This window comes from Haplochromis burtoni, unplaced genomic scaffold (genome assembly GCF_018398535.1).
Source record: "Haplochromis burtoni strain Fernald_Lab_line unplaced genomic scaffold, NCSU_Asbu1 Contig_131, whole genome shotgun sequence".
Taxonomy (NCBI): domain Eukaryota; kingdom Metazoa; phylum Chordata; class Actinopteri; order Cichliformes; family Cichlidae; genus Haplochromis; species Haplochromis burtoni.
In genome coordinates, this window is record NW_024582492.1 from 721,474 (window position 1) to 744,220 (window position 22,747).

General features: G+C 40.5%; 1 protein-coding gene across 3 annotated transcripts; it reads left to right on the plus strand.

Moving 5' to 3' along the window:
* Positions 1–1,799: 1,799 nt before the first annotated feature.
* hgfa (hepatocyte growth factor a) lies at positions 1,800–22,399 on the plus strand. Of its 3 annotated transcripts, none has more exons than XR_006054783.1 (18): positions 1,800–2,027; positions 5,722–5,881; positions 6,038–6,150; positions 6,728–6,842; positions 11,732–11,874; positions 12,040–12,160; positions 12,308–12,426; positions 15,261–15,432; positions 15,558–15,709; positions 16,636–16,729; positions 17,833–17,972; positions 19,763–19,795; positions 20,032–20,140; positions 20,242–20,316; positions 20,974–21,111; positions 21,266–21,349; positions 21,487–21,620; positions 21,957–22,073. XR_006054783.1 is itself a non-coding variant. In XM_014336130.2 (18 exons), the coding sequence occupies exons 1-18, from the start codon at positions 1,964–1,966 to the stop codon at positions 22,122–22,124; spliced, it is 2,157 nt and encodes a 718-aa protein (XP_014191616.1). In that variant the 5' UTR covers positions 1,801–1,963; the 3' UTR covers positions 22,125–22,399. The 3 variants fall into 3 exon arrangements, 2 of the variants coding, with proteins under 2 accessions (XP_014191616.1, XP_014191617.1); XM_014336130.2 differs by having other exon boundaries at positions 1,801–2,027; positions 21,266–21,372; positions 21,957–22,399; XM_014336131.2 differs by having other exon boundaries at positions 1,801–2,027; positions 15,576–15,709; positions 21,266–21,372; positions 21,957–22,399.
* The last annotated feature ends 348 nt before the right edge of the window (positions 22,400–22,747 follow it).

Consider the following 22,747-nt stretch of genomic DNA (forward strand, 5'->3'; position numbering starts at 1 on the left):
AAAGGGACCAAAGAGAAATAAAATGACCTGCACGCGTCTTAATGAGGGAGGGCTGGGCGTCTGGCATTTACCTCAAACCATTTCTTCCCCCTCCTGCTCTCTCTGGAGGGCTTTAAGTCTGCCGCCTGTTAACGGCTGAAGTGTGGATTTCCTGTCAAATAAGGGTTAGAGCCCAACAAAAGTTCTGTACTCTAGTACCTAAATAGGATCACTTCCAGCTGCCCCACCTAAACACACACATTTCATGTCTTATAACGTCCCTATAGGGATTTATACTGTTCCTATGGTGCTCAGTGTTGTCTTTATAGTGACCTTATTGTACCTTTATGGCACTTTTAAACTCCAGTGATCAGTGCAACAATAATAAAGATAGAGAACATTAGAAAGTTCTATGCTGCATTTTGCTCCAGCCAATCGTATCCCTTTATAAAGCAAATATTATAGTTGTTAGGACTGTGTAAGGTCACTTTACAATGTGCTATTACCATACGCCATGACTCTTGGAACTGTTTTCACCTCATATATATTTTTATCCTGTCTGATTCGCTCAGTCCCTGACAGATATTTTTCATTTTTGTCATTTGACTTCCCTGAGAACAATTGACCCTGTATGCCTTTGAAAGAAGATGCTCTCCCGTGATGGCGAGTCCGTGCAAATTTGGTGGCATGTTTGTCACTGTGAGGAGCACATTCATCATAGAGACAGTTATGATACGGACATGCACTGACACGCTGAATGACTGAAGAAACTCAGAGTGTTTTTGTATCAATTGGCTGGAGTTCAGAGATAAAGTATTTGCTGCAGTTTCAGTGTCTTGCTTCAGGGAATTTAAGTGAACTATTTCTTCCTTGTTTTATGTATTCTTTTATGTCTGTGCACTGTGTCTGGTACTACATTAGGTATTTTGCAACTGGCTAATCCACAGGGGACGCAATCAATACCTTGTGCCAAGATCTCTTTGGCGCAACATGTAAAGAATCCCATCTGCCTTTTTGGCTGAGCCACACTGAGGCAAGTGAGGAGGGACAGAAAAGGGGATCTTTCAAGAAAAAGCTCTTGCCTCATGATCACCAGACCAATAAAGGTCCTTTAATTATTTTTGCATGGCCTCAAGACAACACACTATGGCCACTTCAGCCTCAGTGCTCCACTGATGTAAAAGGGTGAACAGCTTCTACCAAGTATCATTTTATCTTTTACCTTAATCACAACAATTTAGCCATAGATCATGAATAAAGGTCCTCACCTTGGCCATGCAGAGTAGTGTTAGATCATAATTAGTTGCAGTCACGGATTTCTCAGCAGCAGATGGTCCAAGTGCAAAAGTTAGTGAGCTGTCTGTTTTTGGAAATGATGCATAAAGTATTTTTAAATGTAGCTACTAAAAAATTGTTAATAAATGAGTTTAATGTAGTCGAGTAATAAGTAGTTTATATGAACTTATAAATAAATAAAAATAGACTGCATCCTGCATGTCGATGGCAGATTAACAGCAGATCTATAAAGCAATATTAAGTTATTTCTTTACAATTTATAAACTTCTTTTTAAAGTTAAAGGTTAAATTCTACACAGCAACCACCAAATGAGTTGCCAAAAACGGATTATATGTAACATTAATTCGTTTTTCTTTTCCTTATTTATTGGTTGACAGTAGAATGAATGTAATCCATTGCTTCCGTTTAAAATTGGAAATTAAAAAAAGAACGGCATCTGGTTTTAATTTGAAATGATTAACCGGAAGTCGTGCTATTTGCCCTGCTGCGCTTGACAGCAGAGAGACGCTGATAGTACAAACTTGAGAAAAAGGGGGTTGACCCGAGGACGTGTGGGTTTTTGGGAAGGTGACATCTGTGTGAGGAAGATAAGTCTTCTGCTCACCATCAGCCACTCAGAACTTCAAACAAGCTCCGAGTGCGTCGCTCTCTTAATCCGGATTCTAACTTGCACCCAAATCTTTAACCATGAGGACATACGTTTGGATTTATCAGGCTTTGCTCTGTGTTCTGCTCACTATTGTGGATACAGGTAGGACTTGAACGGTTCCAGTGGATGATAAATATCTGCACGAACTGGCTGAAATCTGATTGTTTTCCGTCTCTGCTTTTCATGCTTTCAAGTGAGAAATGAATAGAGAAATTGAGAATTAATTAGTGAGAGTGAAGAAACTTGCAGGGGAAAAATTAAAAGTTGGAAATGGGAAAGGTGGAGAAATTCTATGTTTTGTTTTTTTTAAAAGGGGGGATTCTGACAGTCGTGATTTTTTCTTGAAGTTTGTAGCTGCACTTCGTTTTGTACAAATAATCAGTTTTTAATTGCACACCATGACACTTCGTGCTATTGAATGACCTTGATCACAGACCTCCTTCAGAAAAGTTCCTGAGAAAATAATAATGACTTACGTTGTTGTTTTTTGGTTTGTTTATTTGTTGTTGTTGTTGTTGTTTTTTAGAAGGAATCAACTTTTTATAACCTTTGCGCTCTTTAAGACTTTGAATGAAATCATCACTCTTTTCACTTTACCTGCTGCTCTAACGGCAAATAGTTCAAGAGTTCACATTGGTGTGATTAAAGTTTCTGTAATTAAGACGGGATCTACAAGTTTCTGCCTCCACATTGAGGACGTGCACGGTTCTAAATTCCAGTTCCAAACCCGTTCCAGCGCACTTTTTTGGAATGACTCTGCTTCTTTGTCATGAAAATCTTTCATTGGTCGTGGTCCTTTTAGTAATAGACACTCCTGTGTCTGTTGGGCTTATGCCAGCTATAGAGAGGATGCCAGACAGCCTGGGGTTCACACACGGCAACCGGTCTTGTAAACGAGCACCGTGCGGGCTGCTCCTATGTTCACCAAGCGCTGATTATCTGGGGGCTGTCCAGAGTCACATCCGCCCCGCTGACATCTGACCACTGAATCCGTAGTTACCACCTCCAGGGGTGCCGACCCTGACATCTGACCGGCCCGGAGGTGAGGGGAAAGTAATGCGCGGCCCGGACTTTGGCTGGCCCTTTCGTGCGTTTCTAGAGAGAGAGATGGAAAAGGTGTGTGTGCGTATATGTGTGAGGGAGGGGAGGTGTGTGTGTGTGTGGAGGGTTTAACATCTGGCTGCTGAGCCCACTACCACATTTTGCGCTGTCTGAAGCAGATGTAATGTCTGCGTAATTCCCAGACAGAGGCGCACCTTTAACCTGTTACTTTCCTGTTGTTCATGTAATACAGATTTTCGTCTGCACTGTCCTAACATTTATATTCTTTATAATGATTATTATTATTACAAAGTGAGGTATTGTTACATAGGAAAGCGTGACTAAAACGCTTATCCAGCTGAGAGTTAAATTCTTTGCTCAAGGGCACCTAAGTGGAAGTTTCTGAGGTCAGAGTGTCGGCATTTCACCTTAGCTATCTGTATTTTTCAAGCTCAGCTAGATACTCCGAGCTGTTCCTCTAACCTGTGGCTGCCTCTTCTTATTAAATCTGATGTCTTTCACTCACTGAGCACCTTTTATTATAATCTTCAACCTCAGCAAATGTTTAGGATTTGGAGATAGCAGAAAGCTGAGTGCAAGGAGAGGAAGAGACTAAGTGAAATCTAATTGAGCAGCTTGGCCAGACATCAGGGCTGAAACAACACTGTGATGCGTGCCAGATGTGGTCCAGTGGAGCCCAAAAACATTAATAACACGTCCTCCCCGAAAACCATTTTCAACCACGAGGAGCCTCTAAACGCTCCACAGTTTACAATATCCTAAGTACACACACAGCGTCATGTGTCGGATCTTGGCACAGGAGCGTGTAGCTGTAATTCAGTAGCATAAGATCTTCCGGTGTGATTTATGTTGCACTTGCTCTTAATTGTAAACTCGAAACTATTGTGAGCAGACACACAACCCATCTAAAGATGTTCAGAAGCGTCTTTTACAGAAAGGTTTCATACCGCTGAAAAACGGGATCTTAACTTTTTCCAGTCCGTAAAAATGAATGATTTGCATCACTAGGGGGATTTAGGCTTTAAAATATGGTTTTGTCCTGCTTTTGAACCCAGTTGGAGCTCATATGCATCATGCCACATTGTTCCGATGGTAGAATTTCCTTTTGATGTACTTCTTTCTAGGAAAAAGCTCTCAACAAATGCCTATAAATAAAGCAAGAATGAATTATGTATTTGAAGCGTTTCCATTTTTCCACATGAGCATCCAGCCAATTGCCAATAGCTGAGAGACTATGCATAAAATTTGATACATAAAATTTTACTATATTGTAGAAATTATGAGTGATGTTAAAGTTTTCCTATGAAACAAGATCTGCCCCACCCCCGTTGGTTTTGTTTTTTTGGCTGCCCAATCTGCTCATTTAAAGCACCTCAGACTGATGCAGGGCTTTGCTTCCGGCCACTTTTCGTACTGATTTTTTATCCTGAAACATAACCTGACTTACCTGTTACTTCAGCTGAGGCTGCACATTGTATCTAAAGAATTGCAGAACAGCTGAGCTTGGAACAGCTCCGGACTTGCACAAAACACTTCAGTGTGTGGATGCTGATGTGCCAGCAAACACAAGGCTTGAAGCAAACTATATTTGAAGGATGTTTTCATCATCAGCTGGCCACCCAGTTTACTGGATGATGGGGAAATAATTTCATCTTTTCTCCCTGTTTGATGCCAACTCGCTGAAACCAGCAGTCACGCTGCCTGATAACCTCAATGGTGACACCATGAGAAAACTTTAGTTCTTGGCAGTAGCTCCTTAATAACAGCACTAATATTAGAGCAGTGCATGACTAAGGTTTTATACTTTGTTAATGAAGATGCAGTATAGAAACCAAGATCCCTGGCCCACATCAAAAACAGTGGTTACAAATTGGCATACACAATTTGTGATCCATCCGATTACCAGAACGGCCCGAATGCTATTAATACCCCTGAGTGGAGTGAGGCTTTAAATGCTAATGGCTTCAAAGAACAATGCCACCTCAATGTCTTATAAGCAGCTTTCACAGAGCTGAACATTGTGCATTCTCATACGAAGATATCTGTGACCAGTCTTCAGGTGCAGAACAAAATATGTGGTGCTAGAAGCTTTGTGTTTTCTGCTTGTAGTCCAAGCAGTACTGAGCATTACCTTTAAGTGGACCTTGGTTACAGGCAGGTAAATATTCAATGTAGACAACAAAAGAGGGATTACATTTGCCAGCCCTAAAATAGTATTATCCCCAGGGGTCATCGGACTGATGACTCCTGATGATGGGCTGATGGGTTCCCAGACTGACCACTGATTAAATCAGTCCTTGCCAGCCAGCACTTATACAGTGTTCACAAGGACGCCAATGTTTAAGGCTTACGTGCAGTCATATTAGAAGACCCTGAAAAAAAATCTCTGGGGCAAAAGTAGTTGCCAGCTATATATTATCAAAGTCCAACAATAAAACAAAATTGGTTTACAAGTTAGATATGCAACTTTTATGGCGATATTAATGATATTTAACCTCTTAAAATCCAAAAGATGAGCAGTGATTTCATCTAGGGTTAAGGATAAGGTTTCAGCCAGATGCTAAACTATGAAATGTTGTCATTGTAAATTAAAAGCCTTGGCTTTTAATCGAGGATGCTTAAAAAGATGTTAAAAACCAGAGAGCAACTTCCATATGAGGTGATCCTTGGCGTAAACAGGCTTATTATCTGATCTAATGGATGTTTTATCATGTTGTGTCCTTGTGTTTTGCAGGTTGCTGCAGAAAGTCTCGTCAGTTATTACAGAGGTATGAAAAGACTGAAAGCCACATGCTGGTTTGCACAGACTGTCCTCAGCTCCCATTGATACGAACCAGCAACTCAGAGGAACGCTGTGCCCGGAAATGCAAAGTGAAGAAAAACTTCAACTGCAGGTGAATTATATTTTGTTCCTGTGTTTATCTGATTTCCCGCACATGGTTTTTTTATAACCAGGTTTCCTCAATCCTCTTGTCGTCCTTCTGGTATTTACACATTTTTCTTGTTTTATCAGTTGTTTATCTCTCAACTACTTCCTGGGTGTTTTTCAGAGCCTTTAACTTTCAGCGGCACAGCAAGAAATGCCACTTGCTTCCTTTTGACCGTTTCACCAACAATGTGCAGAAGCAGGCCAGCATCAACTTTACTTTATACGAAAAAAAAGGTAAATGGCAAAGCCCCAAAAATAATTCAATGTAATTCGCTTTTGTTTTTTTCTCATGAGAACATTCAGGTGCGGGGAGGTATTTACACGGGCAAAATGTGTAATTGCTGATTGCTCCTCAGTTTTTTAAGTCTTTGGTTTCTCTGTTGATGCAATAAAAGGAACCGAGCCACCTCTCCCCCCCGCTGTTTAATCACCCCAGCGGGGAAAGTCGCATGCAAAAGCACGTCAAAGACCTAAGTGGAATATAAACAACAAAAAATCATTGCTTACAGTCAGAGCGCAAAGCTCTCTCAAGAGTCAGCTATGGAATCTAGCACTTTAGACTGTGCTACAGAATTTACAAAAGCTCCCCCCGGTGACATTTAATGAACTTTAGGGAGTCGTCTGTTTAGGGAATAACACACAAGCTGGGATCTACTAAATGCTGGCTGTGAAAAAACAAAAATACAAAATGTACCATATATGGGAAAATAAATTCCAGGAGGTCAAGGCTGTAAAGGCAAATTAACTTTTAATTGCAGGAATTATATCTGAATTAACACATATACTTTTTTATGCCTTTGCTGTTATTTAGATTACATAAGGGAGTGTATCACTGGCACCATGGACAACTACAGAGGAAGGAGGTCATGGACAAAGTCAAATATCACTTGCCAAGCTTGGTCAGATAATAACATCAATGAGCACACGTAAGTCATCTCTCTTTTTTTTAAATTTATGCCTTTATTGGTGAGCAATCACAGATACAGAGAAGGAAATGCAACTGAAAGGGAGCAGCGCAGCCCCATCTGGAACCTACCATTTCGGCTGATGTGATTTACGCTATAATTGGGATGCTCCGAGTCCCGTCTTTTACACAGGGAAGTCAATAGCAAGTGCATTTTTCCATTCAGATCGTGTTCGAGGAAGAAGAGTTACTTGTGATGCCTTACTCAGCTGTACACCAGAGGGTTTTTTTTAAGGAAGAGAACATGTTAATCATTCACTTCCCCTTACCAGATTCTTGTAGATTTGAAACAACAGGCTTCAAAGCTTGCGTCTCTAATCTCCATGCTTCCACCACCTTCCTGGATGCTCCTTCTCTGTGTCTGACACTGAACAGGCCTCGGAAGCTGATTTATTGATGTTCAGTTCATCCCCTTGCACCTCTGGGGTTAAGGGAAGGCGGAGGCTCAGAGACAGTTGAACGTTTATCCAGAGTTAAGTCAGATTTCTTTCAACACATGTAGCCACCTCCTCCCCGGTGGGGCTGTTTATTTTTTTTGGAGCACTCCAGACCATCAGGTGTATCCCCGAAGATGTTTTCTCCCAGGCACAGCAAGGCAAAATCAGTGAATTTGCAAAGATGGTTCTGTGCCAGGGCCTCATTAGTGGTGCTCGTTAGTTATAAGATATTTTAACTGCAGCTAAGGCGGCGGGGTGGGGGTAATAATAACCGTTTGAAGAAGTGCAGTGTGAAAAAAAGTAGAATGGAGGTAAAAATGAAAGAAAGAAGGTGCAAAGACTTATAGACTGAAGTCATGTTCTGTCTGATGTCCAGCTGAGCTCACAAAGCCACAATATTACTGAGAGAAAATACAAGGTCAGTAATACAATCAAGAGAATGAAATGTTGATCCATTTTTACCCCCCTTCTTCCACATTCCCCTTAAGTCCTATTTTCATTTCAAGAAGCAGTTATTCACATTCTGAATCCTTTGTCATTGTTTATTTGGCACATGGTCCCAGTCTCCTTCTCAGTTAGAAGGGGACTTCTACCGTTTTGACTTTCGGAGGGTCACAGGGAGCTTACTTAAGGAAGATTTAGTGGGTTACCTAACATGGGACTATCCCGCTGTGTGAGAATTACCACCATAATGAACCACGCACCATTTGAGTTTCAGGTAACTATTATTTTCACGCTTGACTGATCAGTGTGGGGCAGGGGTGATTTCTCAGGAGGTTCCCTTCCCGGAAAGGGACTTCCACCTGTTATCTATATTTAGTGTTTGAACCAAGGCTCCGAAAGAAATGTGCACTGATGTTCAGCCAAGCGTGGAGAATGGAATATTTTTCTTCGTATTAATAATAATAGATAATATTGTAATCATTTATCTGTACCCCTAGGGACTTTCTTTTGTTTTTCTACTAATTTTTCCAATGGGATGTCAGTGAATGCTCTCAGCTACAGGCACACGCATAGTTACAGCTTTGATTTATGATTTTCTTGAATGGAAAATATTTAGCATCTTAGTAGTTTAACCTTTGAAAGTTTAACCTTTCAAAACATAGGGAAAAAGAGATTAGCAACACGCTGCACAGAGATTAATTATTCTAAAAAACGGGGAACTATTTTTCTGTTTTCGAAAACATTTATTTAACCTCCTAGGACCTGGCATCCATAAATGTGGACATCACATTTTGGGTTGTCTAGACCAAAATACTAAATTTTGCTCTACAAGGGCCTCATATCCACTTACGAGGACATTATACTGCCACTGTTCTACTGAAATTTTAAACAAATATCCTCATATGTGGATCTCATTTTTCTCAGAAACAAAAATCGGGTAAAAAAAAAAAATTTTGGTAATTCTTTGTTTTTACATTCATCGGGTCCCAATATGTCCAAATATCAAAGAGAAATTAAAAATGCATGCCATGGAAGAGTTCAGGTCTTAGGAGGTTATCAGTGCGGTAGCTAAAATTGTTAGCTAATCATTTGGCAGCTAAAATTGTTAGCTAATCATATGGAAACTGATAAAACCAGTGAGAGTAAAAAATAGTCTTTGGCTGAAATAGATAAAAGTATGCATTAGTAGTTGGCTAACAGTAGACCTATCCACGAAGTAAAAATTAATAGGCCTCAGTTAGAATGCTAAATGATACATTTCATAGTGCTATTATTAAAGAAAGACTGAACAAGTATGGCTAGCAGCTAAAATTGTTAGCTAATAATATGGAAACCGATTAAACCAGTGAGAGTACAAAATAGTCTTTGGTTGAAATGGATAAAAGTATGCATTAGTAGTTGGCTAACAGTAGACCTATCCACAAAGTAAAAATTAATAGGCGTCAGTTAGAATGTTAAATTATACATTTCATGATAGTGCTATTACAGAAAGACTGAACAAGTATGGCTAGCAGCTAAAATTGTTAGCTAATCATATGGAAACCGCAGTGGTTTTGCAAAGGGGTATCTGAACAAACAACAAGACTTCTTAAAAGGCATCTGAGACCAAAGAGGAGACTTTGTCCAAAATGCAAGCTAGCAAGAAACTAGCAACAAAACCTCATACCGATTGTCAAGCAAAATGGTGGTGATGATGGGGGCTCTTGAAGCCACAGCACCTAGGCACCTTGCAGGCTGCGACTCAACTATGAACTTCTCAGTATATCAAATAATTCAAGAGTCAAATATGAGACCATCTGTATGACAGCCAATGCTTGTCTGAAACAACAACAACAATCTGAAGCATAGCAGCAAATCTACAACAGAAAAGCTGAAAAAGAAAAAAAAAATCAAGGTGTTACCATGGCCCAGTCAAAGTCCAGATCTCAACCTGATTGAAATGCTGTGGCGAGTCCTTAAGAGAGCTGTACATAAAGGTGGTTCTGCAAGCTACTTAATGGTGGAGTGTAGTTAGTTTTTCACAAGACTGCATAGATTCTTGTGACTACAGTGAGTTTGCTTACCATAAAAATTGGAAACAGAAAAATACAGCTGTGCATGGTTGATTTAATTATTAATTAATGAGCAATGCTGTAGGCGTAGATGTGCTGGTTCACAGATGTTGTCACATTTGGATAGCGTCAGGCCAAGCCAGACTAAGCTGTAGCCATATTTAAAAGATGAGACTGAGTTCTCATACCCTCTCTGAAGTAGCAAATTTCTTTAATTTTATATAATTTCCTTTCGGCACAGAGTTTTCCGTTGCACCTTGCTTCCAGAAGTAATTATTTATGCACAAAGATAAATTGTGTCTTGGTCTGCTTGCTTTAATCTCCGACTGCTTTATTCTTTGGATGCTCTAGTACTAAATCACAGCATTGTTCCACCAGGTGTGGGTATTGATAGACATTTTGCAGCAGTTACTTCAGGTCTAGATTTCATCTTGAGTGTTATCCCAAATCCAGCCAATATGTTTAGTCGTCCCCGAGAATGAAGCATGTGCACATAGTGTCTGCCTGTGCTCCGCTGGGAACAGATTTTGGCAAGGAGATGAATAGCTGGTCAACATCTGTTAGCACAACATCATTATGACTAACTTGCTCCCATGCTGGGTCCTTTTTACGGAGCTTCAGCAGATGCAGACTTTTCTTTCTTTTTGCAAAGTGAGTAACCTTGTAATTCCATTTATAAATTAAGGATATTGTATTATGATCGAGATACAGTCTATTGAGCTTTTGATTTACACTCAGCAGATGTGAGTTTTGGCCCGTGGAAACTGCTGCTTTGGAGGGGAACAAGTGTTTTTGTTTTAGTTTGGGCTACATGCATAAGTGAGAACTTGGTGTATGGCCTGTTATATTTTGACACATGTAGGTAAAACTATGCATTTTAATGGTCCTCCCTTTCGTTCTCCTTTGCACTCTGCTTCTCTTGACCAAGTCAGATGCCTGTGATTTCTCCCACCTCTGGGCTGACTGATGTTGTACATTATTAGAGAAATCTTGCATAAGCCTCTGGGCACAAAGGGGAAAGCAGAGCAGACTCCCTTAAGAGTCATTGCCTGAGGTAGTTTTTAGACAAGCTGCTAAAGGGAGGGTGGCCTCTACCTCTTTTACTTTTTTTAATTGTTCCTGCAAGTTGTTTCTTACGTCATTAGTTAAACAATGAACTTATTCCCTTTTGCTCACTCCATTAAGATTTTTGTGTGTACTGGAATCAGTCTCTTCACTTGTTTCTTTTCACCTTTTCTTCTGCCTTGCTTCAATGTCTCCCTGGGTGGGAGGGGGGATAGTGGTCGGCATGTATCAGGGAGTTGCTGACATACCGGCTTTTGGTCGCCTTGCCACGAAAGAAGACAAATTTCCCACACTGTCCATTTAGTATGGGAATCCCCGGACTGTACAGACTTGCTTGGACGGTCCGGGTTCTGTTTCTTAAATTCTTGTTCACTACATGGAGCCATTGGGGATTAGGTTTAAACATGTTCACAGGGCAGCCAGCAAAAGACCTGCATGGGATGCTCCAAGTGGTGCATAACGGTGTTCTGTGCTATTGGAGATTGCTGTGCTGTGACAGTTTCGCTGCTTCATACTTGAAGGAGGGGAGATGTGGTTGGAGTCACTAAGGCGATTGTGCAGGAGGTGCAAATCTGGCTAAAGCAGGCATATTGATGCCTTATTTGCATAAGATTGCTGCGAGAGGATGTAAAATGTAACCCGGTCTTGCTATCGTATTTCACAGAGCGGAGGCATACGCCGTAATGTAAATGCCTTTTGAATTTATTTGGGTTGTTACTGAGAGCATTAGCGTGCAGGTGTGGTACTGTAAACAAAACCAGAGCAGTCAAGTGTGCAAGTACTCCCAGAAATGTATTTATACAGCTTACAGTATCAGGTAACACTTTCAGTTATGTGTGTCTACACCCCTGTAGGTTTTATCCAGATAGGTACCCAACGCAAGACCTGAGGCACAACTTCTGTCGGAATCCTAACAACGATCCCGGTGGTCCGTGGTGCTACACCACAGATCCCAATGTACGAGCTGAGGAGTGTGGCATACCACAGTGTTCAGAAGGTGAGACCCATGAAGTATTAGCACTAGAAAATAAGATTTAAACAAATAAAACCAAAGGAGATTTATCCGTTGCGTGGTTCATTTTTTTCTAAAAGACACGATTCTTTTTCGATTTCCTTCATAGGCAAAAGAACATTTTGATAACTGTTGCTTCTTTGTTGACAGATGTCTGCATGACATGTAACGGGGAGGATTACCGGGGCAAAATGGACCATACAGAGAGTGGCAAAGAGTGCCAGAGATGGGACTCGGCAAGGCCTCACAAACACCCCTTCCAGCCCAAGAAGTAAGCTGCAGATCACATAGTAATCTTTCTCACAGATAACAACAGCACACATCCATGACACAGGCTTAAAAAAGAGAGGTAGATCTCATGATTTGTTATGGCTTAAATCCACCTTCTTTTTTTAACATTCTCTGTCCCTCTTTTCAGGTATCGGGACAAAGATTTAAAGGACAACTACTGTAGGAACCCGAATAACCGCCTCCGTCCTTGGTGTTACACCATGGATCCCAAAACTCCATGGGAGTACTGTAACATCACTGTGTGTGGTAAGAGACTGTGCACTGTATATACTCCAAATCTGAGGCTAGGGCTTTGAGGACAAAGTCTTCAAACAAACTGAGAGCAACAAATTATTGTTTTACTCAGATTTATGACTTTATATTGGTTCAAAATGCATTACCCTTGCAGCATTTATGTGTCACACATGTAAGAATGTAATACAGGATTCAGAAGTGAACATATGATTGAGCAAGCTTTGGTTTTTGGATTTGGTTTTTACCACAAGCAAGTTGTTTAAATGTTCAACAGGGAATTGATACATACAAGTTTTGGTGTCTTTGGAGCAGTTGTGGTCAACTGAGCTAAAAAAAAACAACAAGGTCCCCTTCTCCCCAGCAAAGTCTCAGGAGACTTTTGTTTATCCGGATGGTGTTTTCATGTGGGCGTTTGCTCCAAGTCATTCTACCTCAGCAAGGGACATTAAATAGGCTGTTTGCAAGAGGGTAGTTATAACTTCACAAAGCTTGAAGTGTTTTACTGAAGCCATTTAGGGCTATAAAGTGGAGGACTACAATAGAGGTTGTTATGCCAAAATACTGCACATTGCAATCGGAAAGTCTAAAAGTTGTTTCAGTGGTGTAAACATTGATTGCAAAATGATGCAATTTTATAGAGAAATTAGAGAAAAGACCTGAAATAATGCACAAAGAGCAAAACAGTTGCATATGGTTCCTTACAGGGCATGTTGGGTAAAGGGATGATTTGTTGAACAGGAGAATGATGGATGTGAATTATATTGCGTGGCCATAAAAGTAACACTTTTTTGGTGGGCTCTTATTTTGATGCCTTAACTTTCACATTATGGCAGCCATATTTGCATAAAGATTATGTTAAAAAAAAAAAGGTCCTCCCAAACTCTAGCAGACAGATAGAAGTGTACTTGGCACCTGTTTGTGGCTTACATCAGCCAAGCCCCTTGTAATGCATAACCTTGAGCCTTTATACAATTTAAACAGATGAGCAGCACGGTGGAATCGTTGCCTCACAGCAAGAAGGTCCTTCCACCGTCAGGCCGGGGTCTTTCTGTGTGGAGTTTGCATGTTTTTCTCATGTTTGCATGGTCTTCTCTCCGGGTACTCTGGCTTCCTGCCTCAGTCCAACGACATGCAGTTAGTGGGGTTAGGTTAATTAGTAACTCTAAATAGCCCATAGGTGTGAATGTGAGTGCAAATTGTTGTCTGTCTATGTTAGCCCTGCAGCACTGGCGACCTGTCCAGGGTGTACACTGCCTCTCGCCCTAACCCCTACCCCATCCCCTCGGTGAGCCAAAGAGAATGGATGGATGAATGGAGTTATATAAAAAAAAGGCCCATATATTTGTCACAAAGGGGAAAATTATATATATATGAAGTTTGTTTTTGTTTTTTTACACCAGGCAGTAAACATGACGTTAAGCATGTTAACATGTGTGCCTTTGACTGATTCATTTTTGGACCCAGGAATTGCAGTTTTTGGCATCTTTGCGTTGCCTCCAGAAGTTGGATCTAAAATGTTAAACAGTGAGCTTAAGAGGCGCTAGTAGAGATATTTGCTTTGACAGTTCCTACTGATTCCAGGTTTTGCACTAAGGAAACCCTTCTGGGGTCATTCACTGATCAAAAATGACTGTCCTGGAAGATGGAGAAGGTGGAAATCTGAGTGATACTAGGTATGAATGTGCATTTTATAACAGACAGGTATAGCTAACTGGGTTGTGCAGATGAACCATTTGCCCAAAGTCTTCTCCAGGGGCCTGGGTTATAGTCCACGCTGGACCCTTTATTGCACGTTGTTCCACCCACTCTCTCTCCCTATAAATATATGTATATATAATTCAGTAATTAAAGTATGTGTCTGTTATACACTGTTGTATTCTGGATGTTAAGTATAAGTATATATAACATGTTGCCTTTATATATAATTGAAAAGACAGAGGGAAAATGAAATCAATGGAAATTAGAAAAGATGTTGCGAAATTGGAGAATTTGCATTGAAATATTCCCATATGCACACCCACAACCTCACAGAGCATCTCTTTTTGTCTCTGTCAGACACATACACGCATTGACTTTACTGTACAGGTTATGATTTACAGCGAGCATCTGCATTTGTCCAGATGTGTGTATCCCTCAATGCCTGCCCTTAGAAAGATAAAAACCACTGACCTGTGCTACACTGTGCACACAGATACTGGCATGCATTACATCAAGCCAAAGAATCCTTTTGCAAACGCCTTCTCGTTTCAACCTCAAAACATTCCCTCGCCTCCTCCATCTTCCCCCATCCCATTTGTCAAAGGCTAAAGAAACAAAGACAGAAATCTGGAAATTGCTCACTGTGTAGTGCTACCCCTGCACTGCTATGCGGAACACCAGAATTCCATCTAAAGATGTTTGGAATAGTCTGCCAGTCTATAATATCGACCAAATCAGACTGGGTTTGTTGCCATTTTCTTTAGTTGGCCTGCAATAGAGAAATTCACAGGAATCATAATGTCAGTGTTTAATTTTGAAGCAAAGGTATAAATAAGATCAGGCTTCGAGCTCTGCGACTTGTTCTGTCAGCAAGTTAACCAACTTCTCATTGTTGTGGATGTCCATACGTGAAAGAATGTCAGGCACCACTGGTATGAACACACAGTAAGTTTCTATTACTATGCAAGCAGGGGGATGGGCTACTGTTTTTGATCATCTGCCTCTAGGTTAAACATGACACATTCTTGTAGGGATTAATATTCCCCTCCTTCTCTTCCTCCCTCATTCCTGACTACAGTTTGCTTTTTCAGTGACTTTCTCTTTTTTTTTGCATGCTTCCACCTTACAATGACATTTATCTGTTTCAGGTTCAGACCCTACCGAGGACTCCAATGTTGAAGTAACAACTGCCTGTGTCCAGGGAAAGGGCACAGACTACCAAGGCACAATGAATGTCACCCCGGAAGGTGTGACATGTCAGCGCTGGGATTCCCAGTTCCCACATAGCCACTCATTTCTTCCGCAGAACTACAAATGCAAGTGAGTAACAGCTGCTTCATAGCTGCTGACAGCATGGATTCACTTCTCTCAGGAATGTCAAGAAGAGTACTTGAGAGTATTTTGTGCATTTAACACCATCATCGGCATCATCATTTAAATTGTAGTTTGTGTGTGTGTTATAGAGACCTCAGAGAGAATTACTGTCGCAATCCTGATGGTGCAGATTACCCATGGTGCTTCACTACAAACCCTAATCAGAGGATAGCCAATTGCACCCATATCCCCAGATGTGGTGCAGAGGCTACACAAAAAGCAGGTAAATTCTATGAAAATTAATTTCTGAGAATTGCTCAGTGTTTTGGGGAATGCAGTTGTTTGCTTTGTATAAAAAAGGGAGTAACAGCAAGCACAGCCAATCGTGTTTATTTAGTGTTTTAAAAAATGTATTGTAAAAACAACTTAGAGTCTTGTCATCACTTTTGAGTAAAGGTTATGGCTCAAAGCCAGGTTCATTTGACATAAAGCCAAAATCGGCTTTGTTAAATCTTTTTTTGTTATATCAGTTTAAAGAAATACATTCTAAAGTGTTCAATGTTGTTGCTTTTAGACAGGGCCAGATTGCTTTCTTCAGTCTTTAATTTTGAGAATATATATTTGCAAAAGTGTCGATCTTTTCTCCTAAAATTACTAGAATATTTTAAAAGTAAATAACAAAGTACATTCAATCAATTACTAGGAAATTTCCATGTTGAATTCCAAACTACAGATGTTTTAAAAGAGATGTCATGCTTTTGTAAAGTAGAAGAATACTGCTCTCATAAGACTGAGCCACTTGGCAAAGGGCTGCCCAACGAATTCCATTTCATGCAAGAATAACAACACCAGACTTTGGCAATAGCTGCTCGTTGTCATTTCCCATGTTTCTCTGCTTTGCATTTTGTAGAACACACACGTCTCAAAGCAGCCAGTCAGTTTGCAACTAAAGACCCTTCTCTGATTCTATTTAAGACCAGAAATAATGAGATTTGGGAGACACCGTTTACACAGAGACCCATAATATTAAATGGTCCAAACCACAAAGACAAGCATAGACCCAAATTCTTTCTCTGTCTCTGCAAGTACATGAATTTGTGTTTGTGAGTATTCCACCAACATGAAGAGGTGTTTAACCAGCTGTTGGGCTCACTAAGCTTCAGCGCTTTAACAAAGTCATCTGAATAATTTTATCCTGTTCTATCTCAGAGTGTTATGAAGAGAATGGAGAGACTTATCGGGGCACTTTATCCATAACTCGATCGGGGATTCCCTGTGCAGACTGGTCACATCACATAAACAGGTAATGAAATAATTTGTTCTGCAAAGACTTTTGTTGCATTTCTGTTGTTGGCTCCCAGTGCAACTCCAGCCGTACCGAGCAACCCTGCAACTGTTTCCTAGAGAGATTGACATTCTTTTCAGCTCACTTGATGAGTGTTTGTTGACAACTTAGCTCCCATTGCCTTGTGAAAATCCCTTTCAAATGAATGAGGCTAAGCACTGAAAACAAACAGCAAGAGGAAATCAGGGGTTCCACAGGGGTCAATACCAGGTCCAATTATTATTCATCTAGCTGACGAGAGGAAACCCGAGGGTGCTCTCAAAGTGACCCATACTGGGGGAAAGACTGCCCGCTCCAAGGCCGTTACTTCACGCTGAAGTCAGCCTGTTGGAATTACTTAATTTACAGGAATTTTAAAAGCCAAAATGGCACAGACAGATGGACATGTTCCAGAGCCGACCCTTGACCCCAGGAAGTGCTTTCTTAGGAAAGTAGATCAAAGCCAATCAGCTCCCTCCCGTAGAATGCAGCCAGCGAGTCTACTCTGTTCAAGGCTCAGGGTCATACTAGGAAACATGCTCAGAGCTACAACATTGTTTAACATTCTCCTGGGAAGTAGAATTGTCTTCACCCCCTTACAAATTATCAGTTGATTAGAATCCTTTTTGTGTGCGCGTGTCTGAACTCTTACCAAGTAACTGTTTTTTTACGGGTATTGTGGATGGCTTAGATGACACACAATTAGATATAAATTCCTACAAATCAGAAGCAAAACTGCATCATTCCATAGAGGATGTGGTTCCTGCTGGTCTGAACCCTGCTGAACGCTTAGACTGCATACTTTTGAACTCCCATGAGCACTCTTCGCAAAACTCTGCGTTTCCTTCTACAGGCTAAGCAGCAAATGTTGAGGATTCATTGCATTATAGGAGAGCCAGAGTCAGAATTTTCTAGGCATTCCACGGTTACTTTCGTGTGTATGTAATATATGTGCCTGACAGCATTTGTGCAACTCCGTGTACACATGTGCCCACCTTTATGAGATATGACCCAGTATTAGTTTTTGTCTTTCTGCAAAATAACACATGGGATATGATAATCTGTATTTGTGTGTTTTACAGTGGGGATTCTCACTCTACGGTGTCCCATGTAGGGCTGGAGAAGAACTACTGCAGGAACCCAGATCGCGACAGACACGGCCCCTGGTGTTACACCAGTCCAAATAACCGCCTGGCCTGGGATTACTGTAAACTAAAACACTGTGAGTTCCTTAAATAAACATTTACCCTATGTAAGTTTCGGTAAGTAGATAATATCTGTGTTTACCCAAGTAGAATGAGAATGAAAGATATCTGTGTATGTAAATGTGTAGTCAGTGCCAATATCTGATAAGCTTTGAGAGCCAAAGACCAACAGGACCACAACTCATCCATACTAATACTAAATACTCACACATACTAAACAAGTGTGATATAACTGTTGACTTTCCAGAACAGATGGATGTTTATTATATCATCCGGTGGTTTGGAGGCCACAGCTTTGAAGCCACAAATATTTAATTTTGCCATATTGGGCTTTTTGATGTTGGATGTGATGATATTTGGATGAGAAGGTAGACCTGCAGAGCTGCCAGCTAACACTAGCTTGGTTTGTAATTGGTTCTGTAATTCACTATATTAAATGAGATGCTATTATTTGGCTAATGACAACAAGCTTAAAGTAAAAACTATGTACCCGAGTGACTTTAACTGCAGCCAAACCCAAACATAGCAAAACAGCATCATTTCTGGCAGCCAACTCCTTCCTAATGCTTACATTTAAGTCATAAATTTGATGTTTATAACTTGGGTAATATATAAAAAGAAACACCGCCATACAGTCAGTGTAAATGTTAGCTATTAGCGATCGAATCATTTTCATTCTTTGCTGTAAATGTGTTTATTTTACCTTCAAAGTTGGGCATTTAACATGGGAGTGTATGCATGCACAATGTAATAGATGGATCACTTTTGAAACCTCAAGATGAGTGATCACCATCTTGGTTATGAAAAAAGATGTGATTATAAAGGGTGGGTCTGACTTAAACCACAAGCTTATTGGCTAAAAACTTTTAGCTAATGACTTTCTGTACTGGGTTCATTTTTCATACCCAGAAGCTACATCCATGTTTTGTACCCTCTTTGGCCTTTGCGGATTGATTGGCTTTCTGAACCTGTCTTAAGTGGCCATTAGAGCAACTGCAGTTTTTGGCACTTGGGCATTACCTTCTTTTAAAAGCTTTAAAGGCTGCTTAGGAATATATGTCCCTATTTAATTTTGTGCTAAGCTAACCAGCAAGGCTGTGTTAGGTAGCCTGTAACACCCAGGAGAGAAGCATTGCTCGCAAATCAATAACATGGCTGTCTTTAAAGGCAGAGAAGCTTGTTATGAAACTGAGGGGTACTAAATGTGCTTCCTTTTTATCAAACAAAGAAGAAGTTTTCAGAGCCTTTGGGACTGTTTAAATGGGACATCTGAAAGAACATGTAATGACATTTAGAACAGAAGAAGTGCTGATGTGTGGGTGTAGTACATTGAAATAACACAAGTGATTTAGCTTCGTAGCCTTTACTGACTTCAACCAAAATATCATAATTGTTTTCTTGCACAGCTTTCTGGGCGGCTTACGTAATCTGTTCGCTGTGGTTTAGTCCAATTGGCAGAGAATACACGATGCTCAAACAGCAAACAGATGCGAAAGTCTGTTGCCATTTCATTTGAGAAAACACACACTTGGGCCACTGGACCCTGCATGTTCTTTGGCTGGTTTCAGTGAAGCTGCATTGAATATTTTCCATAATGTAAAACACGTCTTCTGTGAAGTTTTAAGGTCTCGAGCAAATCTATTTGTTGCGGTTGCTGACTAATATAGCCTCCAGCAATTATTTAGATCCAGAGATAAGCCTTTATAAAGTATAAAAGGCTGTCATATTTACTCAGGTTTCATGTTTTGTATGTTCCCTGCTGCTGTGGGGTGTATGTTCATATTGTACTTTGCTTTACTTACATCAGGTGATTCAGCTACAAAGGCTCCTCAGACAAATAGTGAGTATGTCTTTTTCTTTCTTTTTACCAAAAATGGTCCTCTTTCTCATGTGCTTATCTCTGATCTCCTTCCTTTCCTCTGTAACTCTCTCTCTGTGTAGATCAAGTCAGTCTGTTGATATTTACCTAACTGAACAAATAGTTTCCTTTTGAAGTTTTGATAAATATTTTCCAATGGAAATGTTAAAAAACTGCATCTGTCTAACACACAGTATCAATTATATCTCCTTGCTTAGTTCAAACGAGGCCCAAGATATCATGCTTTGTGCACATAAACACCAGAATAGTTGGAGGACATCAAGTGCGAGGTACAGATGGCAGCTGGGTTGTAAGCATCCAAAGACAGTAAGTGTTTTCCAGTCTTTGTTCTTTAGAAGCCTAGACCTTCATCCATGTTTATGCTGTGTACTGTGATCGATCCATTTTTCCTTCTTACCTTTTCCTAGGAAGGTCCATTTGTGTGGTGGCTCACTAATCAGAGAGAACTGGGTTTTGACAGACCAGCAGTGCTTCACCTCCTGGTAATTTCTCTCCCTTTTCAGACTTTACTTTACTTTCTTTCTTTAAAAACGCTTCCTTTGCTGCTTCTATCTATAATTGCTTAAAGGCTGCACAGCGTACTGCCAGACAGACTTGACCTGAGATAGGGACCGCATGTTTTGGACTGCTGTTTAACCTGCAGTTGCTTATGTCAGAACTAATCATATTGTCCTTGTGCAATGTCTCTGTCATGTGTAGTACTGGCTTTGATTTAAAAAAAAGATCCCTTGTTTCTGTGGTAACCTGCAATGCTGCAAGTAATACATATGGTGTAGATCAGCAGCTTTTAGCAGATATTTTGATTTAGCGGGGAGCCTCGAGGTGCTTGAGGCCTTGCCTTTTTTTGGCTTTTTTCTCTATGAAAAAAATACATATTTGGCATTCAGGAAATGTTATTTTAAGAAAGTAAGTGTGTTTTTGAAAAATATCAAGAGCTAGTGGAATGTGTTAACTAAAAAAAAAAAAGTAGTATTTGTAAAGACAGTTTTGTGAGATTTGTTTAAAAGAAAGGCTGCTCTAGATCTGGGCAGGATTTCCTATTGAATCCGGTCAGTTGAATCATCGTTTGGCTGTAATCCACTGTACGACTCAAAAAAAACTGTATGACTCTGTCTTACACTGACTCTTGTATTCATCAGCGTTCCAGATCTCCGGGATTACAGTGTGCAGGTCGGTCTGCATCACCTCGATGAGTCTAAAAACCGACCGCGACTACGAGTCTCTCGCCTGATCTGTGGCCCAGACGGCTCCAACCTAGTAATGTTGAAGCTAGCAGAGTAAGTGCTCAGTTAGTGGCTAGTGTCAGCTGATTTATGCTTCTAGTTAAAGAAAAAGACAGTGATAGAAAATACTGTGAGTGCTTTAAATTTAAAAAGAAAGGTCGTGCAACATGCTTTGGCTTTTATTTGTGATGATTTCTGTTGGTTCTAGTCCTGCCCCTGTGTCTGAAGGTGCATCCACCATTCATCTTCCCGTGAAAGACTGTCGCATCCCTGAAGGCACCAACTGCACCATGTATGGATGGGGGGAAACCAAAAGTACTGCCTTCTTTCAACCACATGCTGCTTTCCATGTTATTTTTTAATGACAAAAAAACCCACTGTTCCTTTTACAAGTTGCTTATTGTGTTTTTTGTATCCTTCTCTGTGCAGATACTGGACATGATGAAGCCCTTAACTCTGTAATCATGCCGATGGTGGACAACGACATGTGCTCGCACATCAAAGAAGACGCCGGGGAAAGCAGAATATGTGCTGGCGGGAAAAGGGGAGAAGGCGTGTGTGATGTAAGGATCTCAAATCGCCAAATGCATCCTGAAGCAAAACAACATGGATGTGAACTGAATGCTCGGTGCTTAAAGGATCATTTCACCACAATTGTGTAACAAACACCATTTATTGGAACTACTTTCTACTGAAGAAATAGTTCCCTTTGTTGAGCAGCAGGTGTTTTAAAGAGCCAAATAACACCTAAGCCTTTTGAAGCCAGTAAGGCTTAAATGGAAAAATATGTTTGTTTTGTGGGTGAACTGATATTTTAAGCATTATATTATTATCATTATTAGACTTGCTTTGGTGTAATTATTGCTAATCCACAGTCTGTCTTTATTTTGTTCTTGCAGAGGGACTACGGTGGCCCACTGGTTTGCCAGGAACATGAGCGCAAAGTCATAATTGGTGTGAGCATCCAAAGGACAAAATGTGCCTCATCACAGCCAGCACTTTTTGTTAATGTTGCTTTCTACTCAGAGTGGATATACAAAGTCTTCAGACTTTACCCGAATGTGTAAAGAAACTAATGGAGTGGTGTGAAAAGCAACCCACAGGGGACTACCATAGCTTGCAAGAGCTGGCAGAGGAACTTGGGCCACAAATCTCCAACATGGATTATTGGGTGGCATACAGAAAACGACTGTATGATAGTGACAAGTTTGGATTTTATGGTGGAATCTGTCGCCATCTGTAGATGACATAAACTAGAAATTGGAGACTGGATGCATCTAATTGGTTCTCACCCATTCTTCGATTTTGCAAATGAGTAGATCTCGGCATTTTCGAAATCAAAGTCTTGTGCACATAAACGGAGTGCAAATTGTTTTTTTTGACATGTTCAGAATTTCTGAAGCCATGCAAACAATGACAGTGAGGAGGACACTTGTGATTCAGTATTATCTCCTGGAATATACTTGAACCCAACTCTTTGGTGGTTATCACTTTAGGTAGCCTTCATTGACTGGGACCTTTTCTTTTTTTTAGATGAAGAAGAAGAATTTTTTTAAGTGTCGAGCTGGTCTTTTTACCTTAAACACAAGCGATGTGGATTGACATAAATGTGGCCTTCATGACATAAAAAGGTACTTATCTGGTATTAAGGTGATTATCACAGCAACTAAAGGTGTCCATGTCCCAGAAA

What these genes read in the sequence shown, in the direction of transcription:
- hgfa (XM_014336130.2), top strand. Translation starts at nt 1,964, where the DNA reads ATGAGGACATACGTTTGGATTTATCAGGCTTTGCTCTGTGTTCTGCTC. An exon ending in CTGTAACATCACTGTGTGTG is followed by an intron (nt 12,427 to 15,260) that starts GTAAGAGACTGT and finishes TATCTGTTTCAG; the next exon opens with GTTCAGACCCTACCGAGGAC. An exon ending in GTTGTAAGCATCCAAAGACA is followed by an intron (nt 20,141 to 20,241) that starts GTAAGTGTTTTC and finishes ACCTTTTCCTAG; the next exon opens with GAAGGTCCATTTGTGTGGTG.